General features: G+C 34.4%; 1 protein-coding gene across 1 annotated transcript in view; it reads left to right on the top strand.

The window, feature by feature from the left end:
* The window catches only part of MDGA2 (MAM domain containing glycosylphosphatidylinositol anchor 2), an 857,254-nt gene that overhangs the window by 751,453 nt on the left and 87,188 nt on the right, over positions 1-18,613 (top strand). Inside the window, exon 10 of the mRNA XM_080808952.1 lies at positions 12,679-12,827. Coding sequence (XP_080665078.1) covers positions 12,679-12,827 — 149 coding nt within the window. The remainder of the gene's footprint in view (positions 1-12,678; positions 12,828-18,613) is intronic.

Here is an 18,613-nt window from a genome sequence, read left to right as displayed (position 1 = left end):
CAGTTTTATTCTCTAGATTAATCTTTCTTCTAACACTTTAGAAGCTATGATTGGAATATTTTCTATGACCAGGTAGAAGAACACTAGAAGCACGTGTACAAAGTTATGAGTAAGAAGACCCCAGTGGGGTCTTCATGAGAGGTCATTTATCCAGAAGTATTGGTGGTATATGTAGAGAATAAAAAAAATCCCTCAGGGTCTCAAATTACAAGACTGAACAAAAATAAATTGATCCCTAGTATCACACCACCGGTGTGATTTTTTCCCTTTTAATCGTACTTCATTGCAAATTTTGTACATTGGTATTTGCTTCACATGCTTTCAGTTACATAATTCCGATTCTTGTAAAATTTCCCCACAGTGTACACAATCTTCAGGGAACTGTTTCTTTGATGGAAGCTGGAATAAGAAAGGAAGGGCAGGAAAGCCTGAAGTGATTGGGTTTTGTATTACATGTGAGAAGTCTTTTAGGGATTTCCAGAAAAAGCAAGGGAAAAGTTTGGAACCTTATAAAAATATGGTTTAGTATACAAACAGAGATTTTTGGTTTTCCATATATTGGCTCATAAATGCTCTTCTTGCATTTTGAAGATAAATGCCCTTCTTGTATTGAAGGGGAATACAGATAGTATTTCTGTCTCTTTTCTGGACCATATAAGAATAAACAATTGACTTTCTAAATAAATGGTTGCTAGATACTTCACTAATTTGATTCTCCAGCAGTACTTCTTAGGTGTAGGATGACAGGATGAGCCAAGGAAATAAAATTGGTCAGAGAACAAGGGTACATTCAGTACAAAATAGGAAGTTTGTGTTTATCCTGGGTTTTGGACACCATGCACATTTAATCATTTTCTATTTCTAAATCTGCTTTCATGTTGTTAAATTTAATGATGCCTAAGTAATTTCTTCTGCATTCTCAATTATGTCCCTGCTCCCTATGCCACTATACATAGTAACTATTCTAGAGTTAGTTCATTCATAGGCATCATTGTAATATATGAAAGAAGTGGTATAACTCTTGAAGGGATAGCCTAAAGGCCTTTACTACCAATAATAATAATAAAAAAAAGCAGCACAAAATCAGCCTGCATCCATTATTGTGGCACAGCCAAATGTAGCACTCCAGATACTACCTTGACCTTGTGTTTCTCTCACCCACTGACCATTGACATGTACTATGTATCAATGAAATTTTATTTAATGTAAAAAAAAAAAGCAAAAATAGTTTTATATTCTCTCTGTCTTAGGAGTATTTCCCGCAATGTTTCTAAAAGGAGAGATTTCTAAGAATTTCATTTTATCCTACTGTTCTTAAAATAATATACATTGAGGAAGGTAGCAACCAGATTCTCTGTTTGAAGGCCAGCTTTCTTTGTGTATTTAGGTGAATGGTGTAACCTCTTTTTCGTCTCACAAAATGTTTGGATCTTTTTGAGGGACGATCTGCAAACCAGGCGAGGAAAGTAGTCTGCATTAGTTAAGTAATTATGATGTTCATATTAACTTTCAAGATTTGCAGCTCAAGCCAAGTAATATCCCTTTGCATATTTGCCCTTCTCATACTCAGTGAAGACTAAAATAAGTTAATATTTGTGAAAGTACTTTGCAAACTGTAAATTCCTGTATAAATTTGAGATAAAATTTTTGCCCCTTAAGATTTTTCTTGCTCCAGGAGTCCTTGGTTGTAGTGGTAAATGATAGTAGAATAACTTTTAAACCCCAGATGTATAATTTTCATAGGTGTCTCAAATACTGGAGAGGGTGGTGGGCAGGCTCTATGGTATACAAAGGTAGTAACTGAAGTACAGAGCCTTTTCTCTTTTCTCTTCATACATGTCTTTCCTCTACCAATAATCAGCCATCTTTATTTTGGGAGGACCTCTCCACATTATTTTTCTTTAGAACATGTTTTTTTGTTTTTGTTTTTGTTTGTTTTGTTTAGCTTGTTTTTTTAATTATTTATATGAGAGAGAGAAAGAGAGAGAGCATGAGCCAGGGGAGGGGCAGAGACAGAGGGAGAAGCAGGCCTCCTGCTGAGCAAGGTGCCCAATGCAAGACTTGATCCTAGGACTTTGTGATCATGACCTGAGCCAAAAGCAGATGCTTAACCAACTGAGCCACCCAGATGACCCAAACATGTGGTTTTTATACATACAACATTTACTTAGATATTTCCTTGTAAAATAGCAGTGGATATATGTTTCATTTCCAAACTTTCTTTGCCCCCTTAGCAATTTCCTATTTATGTGCCAAATGTGAAAGCTAATTGTTTCATCAAATCCAAGTCATCTTTTATTTATTTATTTTTTTTTTTTAAGATTTTATTTATTTATTCCACACAGAGAGAGATCACAAGTAGGCAGAGAAGCAGGCAGAGAGAGGGGGAAGCAAGCTCCCTGCTGAGCAGAGAGCCCGATGCGGGGCTCGATCCCAGGACCCTGAGATCATGACCTGAGCCGAAGGCAGAGGCTTAAACCACTGAGCCACCCAGGCGCCCCCAAGTCATCTTTTAAAATGTTTGGACCAGACCCTAATCTAAACCTATTCGGAAAAAAAAATCATATTATTCATATTTTGCATAATTTCTAGCAAAGTACATTCAGAGTTTTAGAGTTAAAGCAGTTATTCATTTAAGTTGAAATGTTATCTGGTAAATACGTTTATTTATTATATTACCCTAGGCAGTATATATTTGGTGTATAAGCCAATAACTATGTATAAATATTTTGTTTTCTAGGTTCAGAGGTGATTCAATTGTGTTGAAATATAGCTTCATTAAAGTTTAAAGAAAGTTAATGTGCATTCATTTAAATTTGTCTAGTCGAGTTTTAAAATTGCTTCAGTTTCCTATGGTTCTACCATTACCATGAAACCAAGGATGGAACTCTCCTAGAGAGTTTTATTTTACTTACTTTTTTTTTTTTTTTTTTTTGGTGGGAGGGGATATAGCAAAAAATTAATATGTATTTAAATCTATTTCCCCAGTGCTATAAGTATTTTATACAGACTATATAAAATAATGTAAATAGAATAAATTGCATATGCAGGTCCAGAGATAGCTTTCTAACCCAGCTAATTTCATAAAATAATTACTGGTTTTGAGAACCAAAAAACCTAATTGAAAGGGTCCTTGGCAGTAACTAAATGGATCTATTATTAGTAATATTTTCTGATTATACCATGTTTATTAAATTTTTATCATTTTAATAAAGAATTTTGACTTTGTATGGCAGATCCCTGCCCAAATGAAATTATGAACTCCTCTGAGAAGAGTCTTAAATTGGGGGAAGATTTTTACAATGGGAAGCATATCACATTAACTACTGATGTGGATATGTGTGGCTTGAGCATTTAGTGGTTCGGTAAAACAGACCTTTTTTTGCAAGAAGTAATTACCCAACCATATTACTTCTGAAAACCCTACCTGGTTGCCTGTTTCAGTATGAGTGATTTCTTTCCTAATAACCAATCACAGGACTCTTGGTAAATTGTCATCTTTGCCTCCAATCATCATTTTCATTTAGCAAACATCCCTGGAAGCCATTTTCTTGGGCTGTCATTTTAATGGCCTCTGCCTTCCTAGAGATTAAGAAGGCTAAATTATTAATACTTGAAGATGATTTTAGAAGAGTTTATAAAATCGTGTCTTTTGTTCATTCCACATTTCAGATATTGAAGTAAAAATACTTAAGACATTTTGAACTCATTAGAGTTAAATAATTTTCTAAGTTGGTATTTCTATAAACATACTTCCTCTAGATATTTAATCATTTAAAATCTATCTGTAAAGGAAAATTGAATTATGTGGTAGAATATTATATTCAAATGAACTTACATTATTGAAACAAACTATTAAAAAACTAAGTTAAGGGATGCCTAGGTGGCTCAATCAGTTAAGTGTCTGCCTTAGGCTCAGGTCATGGTCCTAGGCCCAGGATCAAGTCCCACATGGGGCTCAGTGGGGAGCCTGCTTCTCCCTCTGCCTGCCCCTCCCCCTGCTTCCTGCTTGTGTGCTCTTTCTTTCTCTCTGGCAAATAAATAAATTAAATCTTAAAATTTAAAAAAAAAAAAACCCACTAAGTTAAAAGTTTGCACAGAAGTCTAAGTATTTTCCTTCACTGGCTTTTTTTAATTATGAAAAGAACATTAGAATCTACATAATTCAAGTTACTTAATAACTATTGTACTTTATGCTAATACATTTTAATAAAGGATATGAATTATATGAAGTTATTTCATGAGCATATCATGAGAATCCTACTATATGGTGGGGGGGTGGGCAAAATAAGTGATGGGGAGTGTCAGATACAGGTTTCCAGTTATGAGATGATTAAGTCACAGGAACACAAGGCACAGCATAGGGAATACAGTCAACAGTGTTGTAATAGGGTTGTATGGTGACAGATGGTTGCTGCAGTTGTGGTGAGAATAGCATAATGTATATACTTGTGCAATTGCTACATTGTACTCCTGAAACTAGGGTAACATTGTATGTCAACTGCACTTCAATAAAAGACTACTCATTACTTCAAATCTAAAAAATATTACAGAAAAAAATAATCTCATAACAATGACTGATCATTTGAAAATGTATTGACTGTCTCTAAACAGGAAGACAAAGTATGGATAAACATTTCTCTGTCTCAAGTACAAAGGCTTTTCAGTTAAATGATTTGGTTGGGTTATAAATTGTTACATGTCTTACAATTTTTTTTACAGACTCTAAACAAATCATTAACTGAGAGATGTTGTCACTGACTTCACAGCTGTATAATTTAGTTGTTACGTTTCTGTCCCCTCAACCCCCCCGCACACATATTGACAAGTTATCACTGTTGAAAAAGCTCTTGACATTCAGTTATTGCTGCTGTAACATTCACTTTAATTCTAAGATAAATTGTTCTTTATCAGATACAATAGTTTCTTTTGTCAATATTACTTAGATATTTTCTATTTTTTTCATTCCCTCTTCGTATTAATTTACCATCTTTCTAGTCAAATAAGAATAGGCAGAATCCATCAATTCACCAGTGATTCCTTTATTACTTCCTTTTAACGAGATAAGGCCTAATATTAACTATCAAATAAAGGAAACACGAGTGAGTGTACTGATTCTTTTTTAAAAATTTTTCCTCTGACTTCACAGAATTAAATGTTTGGTCCTCTGAATGCTTCTTATGCCTCCACTTCAAGGATACTAATCTTTACATAGTTCAAAATCAAAACACTAAGCTTTCAGAAGAATGGGATACCAAGAGGTAATGCAATTCTTCACTCATCCAGGACGAGATGCATACAGTCATTCTCCATCTCAATTAGAAACTCTTAGTGTCCATTCAAGTGTCTGAAGATTGAAAACTTAGTTTACCTACAGTATCCAGTCAGGACAAGTGCTAATTGGGTGCTTATCTGCAATGATTTTTGAATTAATCAACCTTCCTTTGTTTCTGGAATCATGTGTTGTTGTTGTTTTGTTTTAAGAGTATCTTATTACAGGTTTCTTGCCCAGGGCTTCTCACTCATCCAGTCCACTCTCTTCTTTTCCACCTGTTATGGTTAAAAACTGTAAAATAGATTTGTATCATATTCCTGATCAAAAACTTAGAAAAATCCCCATTTCCATAGAAGTAATTCTTTCTTTTCTTTTTTAAAGATTTATTTACTTATTTTAGGGGGGGAGGGGCAGAGGGACAGAGAAAGAGAAAATCTCCAGCAGACTCCCTGTTGAGTGCAGAGCCCTACATGGGGCTTGATCCCAAAACCCTGAGATCACGACCTGAGCTAAAATTAAGAGGGACACTTGGGGCACCTGGGTGGCTCAGTGGGTTAAAGCCTCTGCCTTCAGCTCAGGTCATGATCCCAGGGTCCAGGGATGGAGCCCCACATCAGGTTCTCTGCTCAGTAGGGAGCCTGCTTCCTCCTCTCTCTCTCTGCCTGCCTCTCTGCCTACTTATGCTCTCTGTCTGACAAATAAATAAATAAAATCTTTAAAAAAAATTTAGATAAAATTAAGAGGGACACTTAAATGACTGAGCCACCCGTGCACCCCAACTTTTGTTTTCTTTTTAATATGACTCAAGATTCATTAATTTGAAGAGAAAATATTTATGGTTCCAATGATTGCAAATTATTTCTTCTGTCCTGTGGAGGAGTGACAGTTGCATAGATTTTTGCTATAAATTATGTCTAATAGATCACAATGAATAATCTACTGCCTTAGCTGGGCTATGATCCTGACTAAACACAATGTGACTTGACTTTGTTTGTTAGTTTCTGCTAAAAATGCATACAGGCACAGAGCTATGATTCTTGTGATTTTAGAAGGCTTAAAAAAACAACAACAACAACAACAGTGCATCATCAGTGTTTTAAGGTTCCCTTAGTTCTCTGTGGCTACTCTTACTGTGATAATAAATACACATTTGAAAATTTTTAAATTGTTTTATTATTTTTGATACTTTGCAAGTGTGTTTTTATAAAATTCTTTGATTATTAACATTTTGATCATTAATTTAGTTTTCATTCAGTTTGTTGATTTCCCTGAGTTCATTCTGGGAAGTAAATATCAGTAGGTTTTCTCCTATTTAAGTGAGTACCAGTTAAAGTAATTGGAGAATAATTGAACTATATGGTAAGTAGCAAACATTTTATCATACCAAGACACATTATAAGTTAGAACTGACCTATTCCTGTCCTATTCAAGCACATGAGTGTGTTAGCAGTTATGTAACAGCTGATGAGACCTGCTCTTCAAAAGTGCAGGGTTTGGTAGGAAGGATGGGCCCCGCATGCTACAGTTGTATCAGTTCCTATGGAAGTTCTAAAATATTATCTATAATATATTCATTTTTCTCCACGAAAGGCCATGCTTTATTTCTTCTCTTCTTTATCCCTCCATAAGCCATTCTTGTCTGTCTGAACAATTTCTTCTTTAAGATCTACAAAGATGTCAGTATGTCCTATGAAGCCTACCTTTGATCCCAATAGAGAGTATGAAGTAATCTTCCAAAGAAGGTCCCATAGTATTTATCATTCTCTGTTGTATTTCTTCAGTGGCCTTGGGCATACTTATTTATAATTCTATTTTATGTTTCTGTTGTCTATAGACTAATCCAGATGTTCATTGGCTTTCTTAATCACTCATAGTTGAACATTTTCTTGTGTATTAGTAATGTTGTATTCTGAATTCAGATTCATTGAGGTTTAATTAAGAGAAATTCTCTGTGGTCTAAATTGAGAGCCTGTCTTTCAAAAGTAACTTGATACTGGATTTACTCAAGTGCTCCAGTGGTGTCACTGACAAGGATGATTTTTTTGTTAATGTAAATTTTTTTTTGTCATCTTCTTATCCTGGTGAGGGGAAAATTTTTTCTAGTAGACTCTGTCTGAGACAGCTATTTTTACTGATGTTGATTATATGTGGTGGCCTCATTTCTACCTTCTCATCTTGCACTGGCCTATTAACCTCATCTTCTATGGGCCTTAAATTGTACTCCTAAGGGTATATGACCAACAACACTCCTTTCTTCTCTATACTCTTATTCAGTGTCGGGTTTTCAGTTCTGTGCTTTTTGACCCTCAATGAATAATTCTTTCATGCTTGCAAGCTTAGAGAAGCATCTAAGAAAAATTTCAGTTATACTTTAACATTCTTAGACCAGAAAAGTGATGTGTCATTGCTTCTTACTGTATCTTGAACTTTTAGCTGACGCATAAAATTGTATTTTGAAATCTCAACTTACTTTTCAAAAGTTATTTGCAAAATAGAGTAAATGTATTTTTATATAAATTCTATTTAAAATTTTGAACAATTAAATAATTTACCTACGTATATTTTAAGACTATTTTAAGATCCAAGATCCATATATATATAATGTTATCTAAAAATTATCTGCTAGTTTAGATAATGAATGTAGTTCTAGGTCATTTAGTCTAAAAAGATTTAAACTGGGACAATGTTGCATAAAAATTAAACTAGAATATAAAAGAGAAAAAAATTTCTTGGCATGCCTGCTGGAAGGAGGAAAAATGCCCAGAAGATAAAAAGGAAAAAAAAAAAAAACATATTATGAATTCTTTCTGTGTTCAGCCAGCAGATGTCATGTTTGGTTGTCAAAGCCCATGATTATTATAAGGGTGTTTCCTTAGTATTACGGTATGCTTCCTACAAAATGGTTGAATAAATATTAAATATGACTGGTTCTGAAATCAGAGAAAAATTTGTGTCTGTGTGGGGTAATTTTGTTTTATTTTTTACTTTTAAAAATTATTTCTTAAATAAAATTAGAAAGCACTGTTCTTTGCTGGTTAATCTAAAACAGATTTAGTATAGATTTGCTGAGACATAAGCAATAATATCTATATTTAACTGTAACTAGTCAAGATTTTGTCTTTTTCTCTTTTTTTATTTATTTATTTGAGAGATTAGAGAGAGTACATTAAAGCAAGCAAGGGGAGGAACATGGGGAGAGGGAAAGCAGACTCCATGCTGAGCTGAGCTCCATCTCATGACTCTGAGATCATGACCTGAGCCAAAATCAAAAGTCAGACACTTAACTGACTGAGCCACTTAGGCACCTCAAAATTATTTATCAGTAATTATTTTTTACTAATCAATATTACTTACACACCATCTAAAAACTTTTTCGCCATTAACTCTGAGGTGTTGCAATTCAACTACAATTTAAAAATTAACAAAAAAATAAAATAAAATCTTTAACTAAAATAAAACTTTCTCTGTGAGTCAAAGTCTAAATTTGTAATGGGGCCTGTTTTATCTGATTATTTATTAATATCAAATGTTGTTCATCATCACCTTTTCTATTCTGTTCCTAAATTTATCTATCATATGAGATATTGGAACAGATCTTCTCTAAATTATTTCCTATAATGATGTTCCATGAACTGGTATTACATACTATGTTACAGTAATACAGATATATCAAATCAGATAAAATATTTAAAAAATATACTGGAGGGACGCCTGGGTGGCTCAATCATTAAGTGTCTGCCTTCAGCTCAGGTCATGATCCCAGGGTGGTGGGATCGAGTCCCACATCGGGCTCTCTGCTCCACGGGGAGCCTGCTTCGCCTTCTCCCTTTGCCTGACACTCACGCTGCTTGTGTTCTCTCACTCTTTCTCTCTGACAAATTAAATTAATAAAATCTTAAAAAAATAATAAATAAAATAAAATATACTGGAAATCCTTCATAATAGTCTGCAATTAAATGTAAAGATGATGGAATTTTATGTTGAAATTTGATCTATTTGGAATACTTAAGCATTAGATGACCTTGAAAAGAAACTTGATAAACAAATTCATATTAATCACAGAGTCATGAGGATTTTTTTGACCTTCAAGGTTAAACTGCTTCAATAACCTTAAAAGCATTTATTTAGGTAAACAATCACTTCTTGAATTATGGCAATTTACATTTATGACAGGCAGCCAGTTACTCTCCTGGCAGTCAACAAAAAAAATAGGATTAGACTACAGGTATTAGAAACATGAAATGGAATTTATAAATTAGTATGCTTAGTACAATTAAAGTAGTACAATAAACAGTAGGCACCCTATAGACTTGAGACTCAGAGGTGCTTTAATGGCCACTTTGTGGAAAGTCACCCATCTCAGCCCTGCTAAATGACCAGTAGGAATTGACCCAAAAAACCTCTGGTGAAGAGAAAATCACAGTCTTCTGAGGTAGGTCATTCATTACATAGTCAGAAAGGATTGGTAGAACATTTCAACATCAATTTTTTTTAATTAACATATAATGTATTATTCATTTCAGGGGTACAGGTATGTGATTCCTCAGTCTTACGCAGTTCATAGTGCTCACCATAGCACATATCCTCCCCAATGTCCCATCACCCAACCATCCCATCCCTCCCACCCCCCACCCCTCCAGCAACCCTCAGTTTGTTTCCTGAGATTAAGAGTTTCTTAAATGTGTTTCCTTTTAATACCTACCCACTGGTAGTCATCTTATTTCACAGATTGGTTAAAATTTGTCTGATTTTCTTTCTCTGTTATAAAATTTCAAGTCATAGAAAACTGCATCTGCCTATTTTTGAGAGACTTTTTTGTTCCTTTCAATGCCAAACAAACTGCAGGTTATGACTCTACTCTCTGTACTCATTCCATTTGAATGCATCATTCATTTTATGAACAAAGTGATGCTTAGAACTAAATTGAGAGAGCATGAGCATCTACGCAGGCATACCAGTGGGGAGTGGGGCAGAAGCAGAGGGAGAGAGAATCCCAAGCAGAATCCTGGCTGTCGATGGAGTCCACAGAGGACTCAAATCTCAGGACGATGACATCATGACCTGAGCTGAAATCAAGAGTCAGAGGCTTAACCAGCTGAGTCACCTAGGCGTCCCTGGATGCTTACTTATAATCAAAACCCCTACTCCTTTATCTAGGCTACTATTAAATGCACATCCTCAATAACACTTGGTCTCAAGTACAAGTTATCAATGACATTTTGGGTATTGACTTCCTTATTCAGAATATTATTTTCCTCTCATCTAGATTTTGCTCTTAAGTGTTGTGGGCATGAATTTGTGCTATCACTTAGTAATAAGGAAAAATACCATAAAAAGATAAAAGAAACAATAAGGTGCATGTGATGGCTCTTTTCTAGAGATCTCCTTCTATGCAGGAGACCTCCTTTCAATCCATTTTCAATTCAACTGAATGAATATCCATAGAACGTTTTTTTCAGTGCATATAATGTTGATGTGGGAGAATTTTTCAAATTCACTAATAAACTTACCAAAATTCAAATTCAGTTCATCTGATATAATTTTTTTCCTGGTGAACATCTCTGGGATAATAGAGACTATGACTTCTATTCTTAGTGGGCAAAATACATCCTTTAACTATGCTAGAAATTTTTATGAGCCAGCCCTCCTGCAACCACTAGATGATAGATGACTAAGGAAGAAATAGGAAAAACCGGGTAAGAGAATTTCCTGCAAAGAGAAACCCATAAGGAAAAACCCAGCAGGACATTAATATTTAACCTAATTTTATAAAAGAAAAAACAGAAAAGATGTTGAATGAGAGGAGTGATAAATGTATACCTTATTAACTCATCATTCAGTAAGAACTACAAAGCTTTTGAAAAATCTAAGAAATGTTAGCAATCTCTATGAGAACAGAGACTGTACTTCATTGTATCCCCACTGGCAATATACTATATGGCATTTAATAGGTTCTCCTTAGATATTGTTAATTTAATTTAATAAATAAATACTTATAGGTAAAAAATGGAAGGTGTGAAAATATCTATATTACAGAATATCAAGAAATTGGATCTATAATTCCAAATGGTCTGTGCACTTTTCAATTTAATAACTGAAAAAAAAAACCCAGATGGTTTGTATATGTCATATACATGATATACATTTCATATATCCTTAAAATCTGAATGAAGTCTTCTTTGTTATTGGTCCAAGTACTCCTGTCATTGTTAAGTCTTTGTTTGGGTAATTTCAAATGTATTGACCACACACAATATAAACACAAATTATCATTTTCACTGACTTTTTTTTTTTTTTTGACAGAATTGATCATTCACTTGCTGATATACTACTTTTGACTTCTAGGATGCCACAAGTTTTATTTTCCTCCCATTCACTGATTTGTTCCATCTCAGGCTTTGTTGAGGTTGTTATCTGCTCTCACCTCTCTTAACCTTGGATTGCCCCAGTGGTCAAGCTTTAGCCTCTTTTTTTTTTTTTTTAAGATTTTATTTATTTATTTGAGAGAGAAAGAGAGAGTGTACAAGCAGGAGAAAGGGCAGAGAGAGAGGGAGAAGGAGATTCCCCACCGAGCAGGGAGCACAACTCAGGGCATGATCCCAGAACTCTGAGATCATGACCTGAACCAAGGTCAGATGCTCAACCAACTGAGCCTCCCAGGTGCCCCAGACCTTAGTCTTCTTCTCTATCTACTCACAGTCCCTTGGTGATCTCTTCAGTCTCATGGCTTTAAACTTAAAATCTATCTATATGCTTATGGTTAATAAGATTCTAATTCTAATTCTGGCCTCTTGGGAATTCTAGACTAGTATATACCACTTGATGTCTCCGTTTAGATCATTCAGATTGGGAGGGAGACAAACCATAAGAGACTTTTAATCTCACAAAACAAACTGAGGGTTGTGGTGGGGGGGAGGTCGGGAGAGGGTGGTGCGGTTATGGACATTGGGGAGGAGTGTATGTGCTATGGTGAGTGCTGTGAAGTGTGTAAACCTGGTGATTCACAGACCTGTACCCCTGGGGCTAATAATACATTACATGTTTATGAAAAAAAGTTTTTAAAAAATAATAACTTCTGAAGTTCTCCCCCCAAATTTGACCTTCCCATAGTTTTTCACTTCAGTTGATGGAAACTCCATTCTTTCAGTTCCTTAGACCAAAACACTTGTGGTCGAGCTTGATTCTTCTCTTCCTCTCACACTGTTCATCTAATCAACCAGGAAATCTTCCTACATCTATTCTCAAAACTCTCCAGAAAATTGGTTAGATGTTAATAATGACTTTTCAAATAGAAGAATTACTCCCGGGACACATGGTAGATGAGGTAAAAGGGCCAAAAAAGAACAAGCATGTTTGACTGTCATATGTCATCATTCAAATTTAAGCACTCTTTCTATTTTTAGGAAAGGCCTATGCTCCAGAATTCTATTACGATACCTACAATCCTGTGTGGCAAAACAGACACCGTGTTTATTCTTACAGTCTACAGTGGACACAAATGAATCCTGATGCAGTAGATCGGATTGTTGCGTACCGGTTGGGTATCAGGCAGGTGAGAAATTTAATTGGTGTCTTTTGTTTTTTCTGTTTGTGCTTCTGTGAAGACCTTGTTATTATGATATGTTGCTATAAATTTTTAATCATTTTGCATATTCCAGAATGGATTTTCCCACATGAAAGATAATCGTGCTCTACATAGAATTATTCTGAGTTATCCATAAAAGTTTGGAATTAACTTACGTTTTCTACTGTGCCAGCAGACTTTTAAAGTGACATCCTTTGAGCCTTCTGAAATCCTTCACAGGAGATATGCTATAGAAATTACATTGGAGGGGCGCCTGGGTGGCTCAGTGGGTTAAAGCCTCTGCTTTCGGCTCAGGTCATGATCTCAGGGTCCTGGAATTGAGCCCCACATCGGGCTCTCTGCTCAGCAGGGAGCCTGCTTCCTCCTCTCTCTCTGCCTGCCTCGCTGCCTACTTGTGATCTCTGTCTGTCACATAAATAAATAAAAAAATTAAAAAAAAAAGAAATTACATTGGATTCTTGGTATGAAAGAAACATTTAGGATGTGCTCACCCTTACCTGTGCTGCATAATTCTTTGTCTTATTTCCTAAGGAGCTAGAAATCTTACTTATTTTTAATCGAAGGGTTTCAAAGTATAGAGAGAGGATATTTTAAGAGTGAATTTAATGTATCTGAAGAATAGAAATAATTTAGCAGAAACAATCAAGTACAATGTTTTCCTAAGGTAGCTGGAGATTATGGGTTTTGTGAAAATAGATCTTTTCAAATGAACCATCCTTAAGCCTTGTTATCCTTTGTTGATGCAAATGATATTTCTGAAATTTAAATGTAGGTCTTTACATTGTTTCCTGTTTACATAGTATATTATCAGGGGTGACTGTTTCTGTATAACAAAATGTTTTCCAAGAGTTATTTGATCCTCTCACAACTTAGTATTATCCACAGATTTGGAAAGTGTTGTTTTCCACTTCCTTAATGAAATCACAGAATAGCATTTTGAGTTTCCACAGCAAAGAGGACAAAATTTGCTTGGAGGAAGATTGATCAACCACCAATAACCCACTCAATTGTATTATCATAAAACTAGTGTTTTTCTACCTTGTTCAAGAAGTTATAATAAAAGGCTGTGTAAGATACAGCAGTCAAATTAGGATAAATTGTTAGTTGAATATTCTTGTCCTTCTTGTCTAATAAGCAAAAAAAAAAAAAAAAAAGAAAAGAAAAAAAACCTTTTCTAGTGAATGTATCCTGGTATTTGGTAATCATCACTTTCTTGTCTAAGTATTCACAGGTCGCAGACACAGCAGACAGCAATGGATCATTGAGAAACTTTCTTTTTATCCCTCATTTACTTCAGTTCCTAAGGATATCTGAGTAAATCTTAAACCCGTATCAAATTTGTTTGTTCTATTTGTTCTAATTTGATGATAATCTTCTCTGATAGAGAAAATATACACAAGAAAGTTTAGCAGTTCTTTCTTCTTCAGCTGGTAGACTTATCTTTTTTCTTTTTCTTTTTCTTTTCTTTTCTTTCCTTCTCTCTCTTTTTTTTAACTGAACACAGCTAACATTTTTAGATCTTTCATATTTGGAACTTATTAACGCATTCTTGACTTTAGACACATCAACTCATTTTCTAAGTCCTTATCACTTGATTCGGTCATTCACATTCATCTTGTATTATCTCTATTTTGAAATACCTAAGAACTGAATACCAAATTGCTATCTGTAAAATGAAATTATTTTCCTTACGTGTCTTTTCATTTTTTCTGGTTATAGTTTTATTTGCAATGATAGAGTCATTGATGATAGAGTCATCTTTGGTTTCTCACTTTCTTTAGGTATATTTTCTTGGAGTATCTGGGAAATGGCCCACTGCTCCCTGTAAACCCGTTTTGGGTCTGCACAATTTTCCCAACTCTGCTCATTGTTCCCTTCCTTTGTTCTCATGGTCCTCAAAACTTTCATTCCCAACATCTCCACCTTCTATGTCAAATTCAGCAGAAAAGTAGTTACCATAAGAGTCTTCCCCCCAAATACATTTTTAGTAGAATTAGACTTCCTCCTAAGAGAGATCCAGCTAATTGAAGTCCGTCCTTCTCGTTTATATCTTGTAAATGAGTTATTATTACTAATAAACAACTTTCTGCACTGTTCCGCTATGATTACTACACTATTTTCGAATGGCAGTTTCTCTTCTTTCCAGATTTTCCTTTTCTACATTAACATCTCCTATAAATTCCTATCTTTATGTTTCTGAATAATAAAACTAGTATATAACTCCCTGATATGCAGTGACACACATTTTCCAGTCACTGTGTTGTTCCTTGTGAACAAATTAGATAATTTCCCCATACCCTGCTACTTTATAATAAATTACATATGTGTGCCTATTTGTGTATAATTTTCCCTATGTTTTTATAAATTATGAATTCCAGATGTACTTGGCTTGCAATTCTAGCCAGTCTAGCCTCATCATTTTTTAGCTAGATACCCTTGAGCCGGTTTCTGAACATACCTAAGCCTAGGTTCCTACCCTGCAAATAGAAAATAATGATACCTACTGGGCAATTTCATGTGGAGTGGAATATATCTGCGCTTGTCCCACAGGCCAGCTTCCCCTGTGCAGGGCACTCCTTACCTGAACATCTGTGACAATTCTTATGCTTAGCCACCAGAGTTGTATAAGGACTAAAAAAAAAAAAAAAACCCAAAAAACAAAAAAACTGCATTTTGAGACCTTAACACGGCTACTATTTTTTAGTTTTATTCGGTATGCCAAATATCCTAGGCCTAAGTATTATTCCAAGCCATGATTTTCACAAAATAATTTCTGGACATTTTGTCCCTGTGTCTTATTTTCATTTCGAACCTGTTGTCCTCCATAATATCCATTTTACAGACTCACATTTTTCTCTTCCACCTTGAGTCTTAGTCTAAAGCCTTCTTGATCAGATCAGTAAGGCTGCTGCTAATACTATTTTTTCCAAGTTTGTGAGATTCATGACTTCCACTAGAGGAAAACATACTTCTGGTGTTATAAGCCTTAGTCAGGAAAACAATTCCTGTCTCTCACACAATTTGTGAGGCTAACTCTTTCCTTGCCAAGCTTCTTTCTGGGTTTCTTTATTCTTAGGGTTTTCTTTTATGTGTAGAAATAAGTATTATTTTTTCCTACGGTGCTTTTTTATGATGCTCCATTTTAATTGGTAATTTTACTCAGATACTGTGTCTTGCCATGGGAGGGAAAGTTTGATATATATTTTGGGGCGATCTCAATAAGGAGTAATGGCTTCATGTGGATCTGCCAGTGTGAATAGGAAGATGTCGTTTGTAGAACAGAAAGAACGTGTATATCCACTTGTTTTTGCCACTACCATGTTCTTTACACTTAACCCTTACATGAAAAAATCTTTACATGCAAAATAGCCTCAAAGACAACATTTCTTTTGAAAATTTCCTTATACACCAAAGCTCAGGATGATAGGGCAAAAGCATCCTAGATACAATGAAAGTGATACAGTTTTTTTAAGACTATCCTCTTGCTTAATAAAAGAAAACAAAGGTATTAATGTAAAATAAGGTTATTTCTTCTATATTATCTTAGAAAATTTAGATGTCTCCTTTCTCAGGTATGTACATTTAAGTATCAACTTTTTTTAAGATACAATCAGATACCAGCATTTAAAAAAAAAAAAAATCTTGAATTCTGATCTGATGGCCACTGTAATGAAGATTTTATATTACATACAAATGGCTTTTTTTTTTCCTCCCAAGCTATCTCAGAATCCTGAATCAAGAGCTTTTAAATATAATCACTGTAATTTAGATGATATTTAAATAAACAACATTAGGAATGTACCCCCAGCAACGTAAGTTTAAAAAATGGATGTTCTTTCCTAATAATTAATATTTATGCCTTTGATTATGAGATCAACTTTTCTTCAAGGGATTATTATAATTAATGTCACATATTTCCTGTTTTTAAAGACTTATTACTTTAGCCTATATTTTTATTTTGAGCCTATATATCTAAATAATTTCTTCTACCTGCAAAATATGTAGGTTAGCTAGGGGAGAGCACCTCCCCTTTTTATATTGAACATGGCTTTGGTTATGTAGTACATTTCTGTATTGGATGAAGTCTGTAAAATAAATTTGATTTTTTTTAAATTAATGACAGATTCCTTTCTAGAGATCCCTATTTTGTTTTTAAGCAAGAAACTATTAGAAACCTTATTAAGGTGATAAAACCACTGCTTTGTTAAAGCTTCAGCTGGGTGGAGTTGGTGGACCGAACCCAGCATTTCTGCAGCTTTCTGGTGAAATTGGTTGATTATTTCAGTTAAGCTATTTGGTCTATATTTAAATATGATGAGGAAAATTGTCTTCAGATTTGAGTGTTGGCTTATATACTTTTCTTAGGAGTTTTTGCAGTGTATTTGAAAAAAAAAGACTGGCATTCTGGAAGCACTGTTTTAAGAGACTTAAAAAGAGAAGAAATATATCATGTGAAGTCAAAAATATTAATGTGTCAAAAAAAGTTTTCTCAAAATCTTAATGTCCTTAATTTATACTTTTTAGGCTCAGCTAAGCAATTGTTTAATCTCCTTAGACAGCTACTAGCCTCCAATTACTTGCTTCATTTGTTGCTTAACAGCAAAGAGAAAAGGTTATTTGAATGTCTGTTTCCCTTGGTATCTAAGGAATTAAGAAACAAGGAAAACTGTTTCTGACTCATCTGAATATACATAAACAACAAAAACATTATTTGGTTACATTTGAGACATACACAACTGTAGTTTCTAATAATAAAGAATTTTAGAGTTTTATATATTTTTATGCTCTGCCATAAGAGATGCACAATGAATGTGGCTTTTTGAGTGTCCCCTTTGGAAAGTAGGATGTTTTATTGAATAAAATAAAATTGCCACTGTTCCTGTCTCTTTGAATTACAACATATTAAAATGCTTAGAATTATCATATTCACTTGATCACACAGTCAGTCAATAAAACTTGAAGTAAATTAATCCTACAGTGATTACCAGGAGTTCAAAAAGGAAGCATTGCCCTTTGAGTCTTGTTAAAGGAAGTGGTATCATAGGAATAGGTACAAAATGCCACAGAAACAGCTATAGAAGTGGTTAGTACTGCCAGGTAGTGGGGTTAAGAGACAGTGATCACCAACATAGAGACTGGTTTGTTAGTTTTTATAGTTTATACTCAATTTCTTTTAATAATAATCATTAATAATGACTAATCAAGAAATCACTAATTGCAAGTATACTTTTCAGTATAATTATTAGATGAATTTATTATCAATTTTAGTTTGGTCTTCATACATGTGACTATAGTGACTGAGACATAGCTTATTTTTCCTTCCACTTAAAACATTTTTTGTTATTTTATTAAATAATTTTTTAAGTAAAGGCCTCATGTTATAGTAGATCATAGTAATTAAAATTTATAAATTTATTATATATGCAAATGACTATATGGGTGACATTGTGGTTATTAATATTGCTCAGTACCTAGTTTAATGTGTTTATAGAAGCAGAAAATTTTAAGGAACAGGCAGTATAATTGGTTGGTCATGGGGGATGACATTTTATGCTTTAGCAAATTGAATAAGGAAAAGTACTTGCAGTCTACAGATGCTGAAGTAAGTGAGATTAGAGCAATGGACATGATTGACTGAAGCCAGGTGGACAGATTTTGTTGAGAGAGATGTTTGGAGGAACTGTTTGACATAGGGCATTTAATGCCAGCCCAGGGAAGTCTGTGGAGAATTGATAGATAATCTGTATAGTCTT

The sequence above is a fragment of the Martes martes genome, assembly GCF_963455335.1.
Source record: "Martes martes genome assembly, chromosome: 7".
NCBI classification, from domain to species: Eukaryota; Metazoa; Chordata; class Mammalia; order Carnivora; family Mustelidae; genus Martes; species Martes martes.
The sequence above is the reverse complement of the archived record's forward strand: the minus strand, read 5'-3'. Positions and strand labels throughout refer to the sequence as shown.